General features: G+C 37.0%; 2 protein-coding genes across 2 annotated transcripts in view; one reads left to right on the forward strand and one right to left on the reverse strand.

The window, feature by feature from the left end:
* LOC107561969 (GTP-binding protein 2-like) overlaps positions 1-10,877 on the reverse strand; it is a 39,832-nt gene that overhangs the window by 9,296 nt on the left and 19,659 nt on the right. The window contains exons 10-11 of the mRNA XM_016246527.1: positions 2,375-2,546; positions 2,057-2,221 (exon numbers count right to left, since the gene is read on the reverse strand). Coding sequence (XP_016102013.1) covers positions 2,057-2,221; positions 2,375-2,546 — 337 coding nt within the window. The remainder of the gene's footprint in view (positions 1-2,056; positions 2,222-2,374; positions 2,547-10,877) is intronic.
* LOC107561983 (phosphatidate phosphatase LPIN1-like) lies at positions 7,337-9,238 on the forward strand. The gene is made up of 4 exons (XM_016246539.1): positions 7,337-7,565; positions 8,010-8,124; positions 8,318-8,421; positions 8,984-9,238. The coding sequence occupies exons 1-4, from the start codon at positions 7,378-7,380 to the stop codon at positions 9,138-9,140; spliced, it is 564 nt and encodes a 187-aa protein (XP_016102025.1). The 5' UTR covers positions 7,337-7,377; the 3' UTR covers positions 9,141-9,238.

Below are 10,877 nucleotides of genomic sequence, written 5' to 3' on the forward strand. Positions count from 1 at the left end.
AAATGATCTAGCCCCATCATACTTGTCTGAACTTCTCAGCTATCATCAATCCTCTCAGATCCTCTGATAAACTTTTCTTGCATATTCTTGGATCGGGCTTTTTCTGTAGCCGGTCCTCGACTATGGAACAGCATACCTCTGGATATTAGATCTGCGCCTTCCCTGCCCGTTTTTAAATCCCGCCTGAAGACTTATCAGTATTCATTGGCTTTTGGATGAAATGTATGTTTGTGTATGTTAATGTGTTTTTGAGTCATTTCTTTTTATTCTCTTAATCTCTATATTTACTTTATTTGTATATGCACAGCACTTTGGCATACACTAGCCGTTTTTAAATGTGCTATATAAATAAACTGACCTTGACCTTGGATAGATCAGTCAGGATACCGTGTGTGTGCCACTCAATCAGAGACCAGCTCAAGAAATGAAATCACTGTCAGGAGTAAACTGTGATAAACTTTTATTTATGCACATCACAATATACAAACAAATTTGTACATAAATATTCCAATTCACCAAAAAAATAAGGCTAAAATATTATATAAAATCTCAACAACAAAAAAAACTTCTAGCATGTAAAGCCAGAAAAGTGACATTCGGTGTAAAATGAGACGTCACAAAAAAATGCATACGAAATCTCAGGAACTAAAACATCCAGAATTCTCTAACATTCTATATAAATTTACACTTATTTATTAACCGTGAACATGCAGATATTTAATTATTAAAATATTTATTTGAAAAACTTCTAGTAATTATACTGGGTGAAAGAGGATCAGATGACAAAAACGTTTGTGAATTCATGAATTTGTACATTTTAAATGTGTCTGAAAGACATAAGCCTTCCAAAGACAACGTAATGCATGGTAAAATAACCTATAAATCAAATAAAAATGAGTGTGTTAATCAGTAGTTCTCTTAAACCTGAAATGATTTTGTAAGTCCAGTGATCAAATGCTGTGCAGCCACCTGACTAATGACTGATCTATGGTGTCAGCTTTTTAAACGCCATTCAAATTTCACAATCTAGCCTAACAAAATGTATTAAATACAGGTAAACAGTCAGACATAAAATAAGAATCTAATTACCAGCAATAGCACACATAAAACACAATAAAGCACTCTATTTCAGTCGTATCTGTTCGAAGGCTTCAGGTCTATCATACCAACAAGAAATAGCCTACTACAGATACTGAGTAATCAAATGTAAATATGTATTGATTCATATTAAAGCTACTAAAATGATTCAGTCAAAAGCAGTGAGTGATTTTCTCTCTGTCTTTTGTTGTTTGATTAACATTAAGGACACAGAAGCAGCAGGTATATTAGGCTGCTGTCACTTTAAGACCTAATGCATGGACCCAACGAAGATTGTATTCACAAGTGCATCACACACGAATGTCACCACAAAGTCATAATTACGCGTGAGAAACTCCGACCTTTCTTTAAGCCCCGAGTTTTCAAGTTGGGGGCGAGTGAGAGAGAAAACACATCTGACGCAATAGAAAACAAAAAAAGTGGCTGCATTAATGGTTAATTTGTTAAAAAGAATGAAATGTTTTTTTTCTCATTTACAGTAAACAATATGATATTATTAAACAACTGCAATAGCATATTTAGACCTAATAATTCAATTTCCAGCACCTTGTTAAATTGAATAGCAACATAAAAAAGAAAAAAAACATTATTTAACTCATCATGAGGGTCAATGTGAAGTACAAAAAAAATTAAAAAAAACATTTTGAATTTTATGTAGAAAAGGTACATCTCCTTCTTGCTCTGACCAAATGAAACACACCAGATGTCATAAAAATGCCTTCCCAACTCCCAAGAAGACTGGAACCAACACCTACATTTTTTCCCAAGAGTTTGGACATAACCTTCTGTCTAGCAGGACAGACAGCTAATGAGCTGTTTAGCTATCTATAGTCGCTAGATATAGACACAGAAAGATACACAAACATCTAGCAATATAGACGTCCAGACCAACAGATTGACAGACACAGTTAATCGTTTATCCTGCCATCCATCATTCAGACAGATGGAGAAGCCTCACCTTTCCTTGCAGAGCCTCGACCGTGGCCGTCTGTCTAATGTTGCCCACATGCACCGTCACCTGGAAGCCCTTGTGGAGAGTTTTGGCGTGGAAGAGTAAAACGATCTCAGCCTCAAAGCGCCAGCAGATAGTGGGGTTCATCTCTGGGCTGACCATCACCATTCCCTGCCGGGAAACACCCGGGAAACAACGGCTTTAAACTCTTTACACTACTCATTCTATATGGACAATTAACAATGATTGTAGAATGACAGCTCATTTTAAATCCTGGTCCATTTCATTGGCCTCTACACTCTAGACACCGATAGACAAGCTCACCTTTCGTAATAGTGAACGGTCGAAATCTCCCAGCGCCAGAGTAGCGGCCTGTCCGGCTCTCAGCACCCTGCACCCGGAGCGATTCCTCTGGATACTGCACACCGTCAGCTCACGAAACTTCCCGTCGTCCGTGGGTCCGACCACCAGCTGCTCTCCCTCGCGGCAGATCCCACTGCACACACACCAGAGGTGTAACGCTACACATATTCTGTGTGGCTCTTTCGGTTCGGTGCGCATGTGTACCGCATGAATACAGCATCGTTTTAACCACTGCACGAGTGGAACTTCATTGGAAACTTCCAGTTTTATATATTCTTACTTCTGATAAGAAACAAAGTATCATCTTTCAAATTATGTGCATTTGTTTTGGAAATTCAAGCAATAAATGCCATTTTGGCGCTCTTTGATGTGGCGCGACAGATCGCTGTATAGACACCTCAGTTAACGGCCCTTCCTCTTTACTACTATTTTTTAGGGGTGTCCCCGACTAAGGATTTTCATAGTCGAATCGGAATGGGCTTTTTTCACAGCAGCGGAAGTCGTCATAGTTGGGTTAACTTGAAGAGCAGTGAATGGGAGAGTACAACAAATATATTTTTTGCATTCCCATTTGCTCAAATAGCAAAAGAAAAACTCCACGATAGTGTTGTCATGACTTTCAATAAAAGAAAGAAAATTGAGAGAGACTGATGACGGCTGTCAGAAGAGAGAACAATGTCAAATTTACCGTCCCACCCATAGACGCTGGATTAGAATCACCCTCGCATTAGCGTTAACTGTTTTTTTGAAAATTTGTCCTTGATGAGGCTTTAAAACAATATACAACTTCAAAAAAAAAAAAAAAAAAAAAAAAAGTTTATAAAAATACAAACAATTAAAAAAAAAAAAAAAAAAAAATACAAATATGAAAAACTTTAGAGGATTTACGATGCTGATGACCGTTAAACGCACCATCACAGTCTTGTGAAAAGGGTACATTTTCGAATCTTGCCGATATTCGACCGATAGTGGAATCATATGTTTTGGGGGCGGGGCAAAATACAAGTCAGACATTCCACAGTCATAATTACTGACGTTAACACACGGAGAAAATGTGTAACTGACGCCTCGCAGATACAAAAATAATGTTTTGATTAAAAGGTAGTTAACATTAAACATCAGCGAAAACTTAAGAATTAACAAATTTGTTTATAATAGTGCTCTCATTATAATGCTATGTATATGACAGTAATCCAGACTTGGGTAAAATGTAGAATGTATAAATTGACTCCTATTACAGTTTAGAAGTTATAATTCTATTTGAACTGGCCACACCCCATATGATGTTGAATTAAAGGGATAATTCAAATAAAATGAACATTCTGTCACCCTCATGTCGTTCCAAACCCGTAAGACCTTCGTTCATCTTCAGAACACAAATTAAGATATTTTTGATGGAATCGGAGAGCTCTCTGACCCTCCCATAGACAGCAACGCAACTTAAGTGTTCCCAGGTCCAGAGACGTAGCAAGGAGATCTGTAAAATAATCCATGTGACATCAGGGGTTCAACTGTAATTATACAAAGCTACGAGAATACTTTTTGTGCGCAAAAGAAAAAAAAACGACTTTATTCAACAATTCGTCTCCTCTGCATCAAGCTCTAAGTGAGTGTCATGTTACTGTTATCGATTCTCATCTCATTTATCTTGGACTGAAATAACAGCTGCTATATTTGTTTCCTTTTATCTGTGCAGTTATTATAACTGGAGCACCGCTGCTCCTATTATGTTGGCTATGCAAGCCTTCCAGAAACCATTGCCTAAGGTACACACACACACACACACACACTCTTGTCCATTAGTGTTTTCATTTCCATTTCACTGATTCATTTGTGTTACTTAGTTGTTCTCCCAAAAGTCACTCTGTAGCATTTAATGACTGTTTTGTAATGAAATAAATATTTAATACTACTGTAGTATTGGTATACTTTTGATTCAGTAATATAAATGAGTGTTTTTAGTATTTAATCACATATACAATTGTGGATGATACAGTTAAGGAAATAATTATTTTCAGGTAATAAATTAAACAAAGCACTAAAAACTAAAACTGATTGTTTTAAATCCCACAATTATAATGCACAGTATAAAAATGGATATTCATTTTGAGATTTATTAGATATTACACTTAACAGCGTTATTAAATTATTAGTCTTATAAAATTGTATAAAATTGGCAAACAAGAATAACTAAAAAAATCTATTAAATAAATCTATTTTGTGCACCCATATAATATACATTATTTACGTAAAAAAAATTTGGGGTCTGTAAGATTTTTTTAAACAAATGAATACTTTTATTCAGCAAAGGCGCATTAAATTAATCAAAAGTGACATTTGTATGTTACAAAAGATTTATTTTTCTCCAAAACACATGTATTATGGTTTCCACAAAAAATATTAATGTTGAACTGTTTTCAACATTGATAATAATCGGAAATGTTTCTTGAACATAATCAGCATATTAGAATGATTTCTGAAGGATCATGTGACACTGAAGACTGGAGTAATGATGCTGAAAATTCAGCTTTGCATCACAGGAATAAATCATATTTCATAATATATTAAAATAGAAAACACAAATTGTAATAATATTTCATAATATTGCTGTTTTTACTGTATTTTTGATACAGTAAAAAATACAATGAAATGAATTTCACATGATATGTGAAATTCTGAAGTAGAAAAACTAAAATAGTATTTTTTTGTTTTATTTTCAACTTCAAAAAATATTTTTTACTGTGCACACTCTCACACACTGGTTTGATTCACTATATATCTCATGGATTCTATTTGAATTTGAGATACATTATTTATTTTGAGATAGTATGGATTTGCATCTTTATGTTAAAAACTCTGCAGACACTTTGTTATTTGAACCCAAATAAAGGACCCACTGCATAACAACTTTACGTGACATTAGAAAGTGTCAGAAATGCTGGTGCTAGAGAATATAGCAAAACACACACACTCTCTTTCTCTGTTTTTGATCAAATAAATGTAGTCTTGGTAAACAAACACAAGACATTTGTAGTTTGACACATATATATGTAAGATCTGTTTTCTTGTCCTGTGTATCACCTCCCTGTGTGTGTGTGTGTGTTTTAGTTTGCAAGGCTCAGTCATGTGTGTTCTGTGCTGGAGTTTATCTTCTGTCGCCTGCTTCATTTCTTTTCTTCCTCAGTTCGTTGCAGTAGTTTCTATCAATCCTCTTCCCTGCATGAGAGTCCAGCATTTGTTTGATTCTTGCGGCTTTGGTTTCTGAGAGTTTTTCAGTTGTTGAGAATTATGCCTGTACGCATGTACCTCACAGGCCACTGTAGAGAGACTCATGAAGGAGAAGATGCCCAGAAACCGAGGAAGATGGTGGTTTTCATGGCGAGGAAGAACAAACAGCACCAAACCGGTACTCGGATACATATTCCTCATCACCTTGGGCTTTGATTCAAATGGTCCACTGGGTGGAGACTTAAGGTTTTGTGACTTTCTGTGAAGTCCTGAAGTGAAAGTCCTTTGTGTTTGCAGGATTCAGTCTCAGGTGGTTCAGCATGCCCTGCAGGAGACGAGACCATCAAGAACAGGTTCAGATCTGATAGAATGATTTCATCTGGAATATTGCAGTCTGTAAGCATTCATATGCCTGACCGATCGTTTGTTTACAGGCGGAAAGACGAATCCTCGTCCAGCGATGAAGACTTAACTGCCAAACAAACCCCCGTCCCTGTTCACACAGACCCCGCCCCTGCAGGAGGGGGCGTGTCCTATCAGAAAACGCTCCGCCTCTCTTCAGAACAGCTCGTAAGTATATTGAACTTAATTAAGAAATTTTTATTAAAAACTTGAACCTCTAACACTTGCACTCTTTATTCTAATTTTATTTATCTGCGTGTTTTCTTTTTTATTTATTAAAAAAACTTGACCCGCTTAACACTTGCAATCTCTATTCTATTTCTATTCTACTACTTTTCTTTTTGTTAAAAAAACAAAAAACAAAAACAATAAAAAACAATCCGAGTTCTCTATTCTTTTTCTATTCCTTTTCGTTTTCTTTATATAAAATAAATGACCCTATGACACTAGCGTTCTCTATTCATTTTCTGTTCTATCTACTTGTTTTTGTTCATTATAAAAAAACACACCAAAAATTTAAAATTCAAATTATTGTACATATCATTGCTCTTTTGTTGGTTTTGTTTGCTTCCATTGTCCTCATTTGTAAGTCGCTTTGGATAAAAGCATCTGCTAAATGACTAAATGTAATGAAAAAAATAAAATGATTACTGTTTTGAAGACAATTTCACACCTCAATAAAAATGAGTTTTATAAATTAGATAACAATTAATCTTTATAATTAACAAATTTAGTGCCACACTAAATACTACATGAAAAGCCCATTTATTTGAGCCCAAAATAGCAATGAACAGTGCCATTTAGCTAAATATTTCACTACAAAACAGAACCCTGGAATTCCATGCAAAACTTGAATCGCTGAATCATTCAAATGAACCAATTCACTAGAATGATTCAAACTGTTTTAAAACCACATTTGAGAAGAGGCCTTTTCAGAAGCATGTGTATTGTGTCTCTGATTATTTGTCTGCCGTAGGTCAGTCTGCAGCTAAAGGACGGTCCTAATGACGTGGTGTTTAGTGTGACGACTCAGTATCAGGGCACGTGTCGCTGTGAGGGAACCATCTACCTGTGGAACTGGGATGATAAAATCATCATATCAGACATAGACGGCACAATCACCAGGTATGTAGTTGTGAACATAATCGTAACCTTCAACAATAATTTATCCGCTCACATACCGTTGATGTCGTTTCGCAGGTCAGATACGCTGGGGCACATTCTGCCCACGCTGGGTAAAGACTGGACCCATCAGGGCATTGCAAGCCTGTATCACAGCATCAGCCAGTAAGAGCCCACAGACGCTTTCTCTGATGCTCTGATACGTCAGCAGGATGAAGAGGGAAATGCATCTGTGTGTGTTTCACAGGAACGGGTATAAGTTTCTGTACTGCTCGGCGAGAGCGATTGGCATGGCTGACATGACGCGGGGTTACCTGCACTGGGTTAATGAGAGAGGAACCATGTTACCACAGGGACCCGTTTTACTGAGTCCCAGCAGCCTGCTATCAGCACTGCACAGGTGATTATACACACAAACACACTGAAAAAAGTCTTGCAGGATTTCACCAATAATCACAACAAAGTGGCAAGTGACACGTTGAATTAAATGTGAAATTCTGAAGTAGAAAAACTGAAACAGTATTTTTTTTGATAAGATGTTCTGTAGCAATCTGTTTTATTTTCAACTTCGAAAAATATTTTTTACTTTGCACACTCTCACACACTGGTTTGATTCACTATATATCTCATGGATTCTATTTGAATTTGAGATACTTTATTTATTTTGAGATAGTATGGATTTGCATCTTTATGTTAAAAACTCTGCAGACACTTTGTTATTTGAACCCAAATAAAGGACCCACTGCATAACAACTTTACGTGACATTAGAAAGTGTCAGAAATGCTGGTGCTAGAGAATATAGCAAAACACACACAGACACACTCTCTCTCTCTGTGTTTCCAGGGAGGTGATTGAGAAGAGGCCGGAGAAGTTTAAGGTGGCGTGTTTGACAGATATTAAGAATCTGTTCCTCCCAAACACTGAGCCCTTCTACGCAGCGTTTGGGAACAGAGGCACCGTGAGTGAACACAGAGACAATGAGATTGCAAGAAATGCAGTAAAATATTGGTTAATTGGTCATCATATTAGCCAATAATATTAGTTACAAACTTGTCAGTCAAAATGGTTTGCATATCTAATTAAGATGCCTGTACTGTAGATGATCCGTGTGATGTGTAGTTTTGTAATCTCTCTGTCTGTTGTGTCTGCAGGACGTGTTTTCCTATAAGGAGGTGGGAGTTCCCTTAAACAGAATCTTCACTGTCAATCCTAAAGGAGAACTGATCCAGGAACATGCCAAGACCAACATCTCATCGTGAGTATAAACTACTGACCAGTGTTAGCGAAGCACCTTTGAAAGTAGTTTGTCATGTTACAAGCTACTCATAACCTCAAGTAGTTCAACTACACACAAGTTACCTTTCTGAAAAAAATTGCCGTTTTTTTTTTTTATATATATATATAAGCTACTACTGTATACTATATACTAAGCGCTGGGGCTCCCAGACTTTTTACCTATACATCTTTTTTATCTATACATTTACCTTATCTCTTTACATATTTGGTTCTATTAAATCAAACTCTGGTGCTATTTCTTTGTTCATCAGCAATTTCTTTGTTTTCATCAGCATATTTTTTGGTCCAGACCAAAAGAACCAAGAGAACCAAACTACAAGTGTAAACACAGCCTAAAGTTGATCAGACATTCTAATGCTTTATATATATATATGCAAAAAGAACTGAAAAAGAACTATTTGAATGCTACTGAAAAATATAGTTACGTCTGTTCTGTTACTACTCTTGCAGTTAGCACTGCTACTGACTGTGTGTTTGTAAATGCTTTATATGAATGTGTCAGCTGTGCTTTACCTGTGCAGGTATGTGCGTCTAGGTGAGGTGGTGCATCACGTCTTCCCGCCCCTGAAGCGCAGAGGTTCCTGTGATTTCCCCTGCAGTGACACCTTTAGCCAGTTCACTTTCTGGAGAGAACAGCTTCCCCTCGTGGATGGACAGATGGCGAACACCAGTCGCTGAACAGCTCACATAATCTGCACAGAATATAGAAAGGCCATAGACTGTATAAAACATGGACGTAGTGTCCGTGACGTCACCCATAGTTTTCTGAAGAGCGTTTTTGAAGCTCAAAGTGGGCGGAGCCGGCTGTTGCCACCACGTGTCACTCCCGGATAATCGAAAATGGGCAAAAAGGTTCAGCTGGTTGCTGAAGCCACGCCCACCTAGCTCGACGGCAGCGGCAATCCACCTGTCACTCAAGTGGCCACACCCTTATTTATGCAGAACTTTAAGGCTTAATATAATTTAAACGGATGAGTTAAGTTGATAAGTTGAGCCAGTTGATGAATTACAGTTTAAGTCACTTCCGTGTTGGCTTCACGAGAGAGAGCGGGAGGTTGCCGCTTGAGAAAGACAGGCTGAAAACCAAAATTTAACATACTGGAATCAGTGCAATTATATGAAAATCACACACAAAATACATGTATGGGTCTGGACCTCAGAAAAAAAAACTGCACATGTCAGTTGTGATTTCGAGTATACTGTTAGATTTGTAAAAATGAGCTCAGATGTTGGATATATTTTTAACTTTTCAGTTTTGCTTGTGGCGATCACAAGCTTTTGTGTTGAAAAGCATCTGTTAATATATGAATGTACTGCAAGAACAATCCTTGTATTTGTATTTCATTTGTATTTGTTCATTGTTCATATTCCCGGCTTTCTCAGCAGCGGAAGTCGTCATAGTTGGGTAAACGTCGAGAGCGGTGAATGCTAGGGTATCACACAAATGTATTTTTTTTGCATTCCCATTTGCTCAAATAGCAAAACAAAAATTCCACGATAGTGTTTTCACGACTTTCAATAAAAGGGAAAAAATTGAGAGGGACTGATAACGGCTGTCAGAAGAGAGAACGATGTCAAATTTACCGTCCCTCCCATAGACGCCGCATTAGAAACACCCTGGTATTAGCGTTAACTGTTTTTTGTTTGTTTTTAATTTGATGCAAAGGTGATATAATACAAAGAATAGTTTTATAAATGTAGATACACAAAAAAAAAAAAAATACAAATATGAAAAACTTTAGAGGATTTACGATGCTGATGACCGTTAAACGCACCATCACAGTCTTGTGAAAAGGGTACATTTTCGAATCTTGCCGATATTCGACCGATAGTGGAATCATATGTTTTGGGGGCGGGGCAAAATACAAGTCAGACATTCCACAGTCATAATTACTGACGTTAACACACGGAGAAAATGTGTAACTGACGCCTCGCAGATACAAAAATAATGTTTTGATTAAAAGGTAGTTAACATTAAACATCAGCGAAAACTTAAGAATTAACAAATTTGTTTATAATAGTGCTCTCATTATAATGCTATGTATATGACAGTAATTATTAATGTTCTGCATTTCTGTTTTGAGCTGCACACGCTGAAGATGACCAGTAGAATGAAGCATTTGATAGCAGGTTTTTAATCAATGGGATTTAAAGGGTTAGTTCACCCAAAAATGAAGATTCTGTCACCCTCATGTCGTTCCAAACCCGTAAGACCTTCGTTCATCTTCAGAACACAAATTAAGATATTTTTGATGGAATCGGAGAGCTCTCTGACCCTCCCATAGACAGCAACGCAACTTAAGTGTTCCCAGGTCCAGAGACGTAGCAAGGAGATCTGTAAAATAATCCATGTGACATCAGGGGTTCAACTGTAATTATACAAAGCAACGAGACTACTTTTTGTGCGGAAAAGAA

Source organism: Sinocyclocheilus grahami, unplaced genomic scaffold (assembly GCF_001515645.1).
Source record: "Sinocyclocheilus grahami isolate Dianchi unplaced genomic scaffold, SAMN03320097.WGS_v1.1 scaffold801.1, whole genome shotgun sequence".
In the NCBI taxonomy this organism is placed as follows: domain Eukaryota; kingdom Metazoa; phylum Chordata; class Actinopteri; order Cypriniformes; family Cyprinidae; genus Sinocyclocheilus; species Sinocyclocheilus grahami.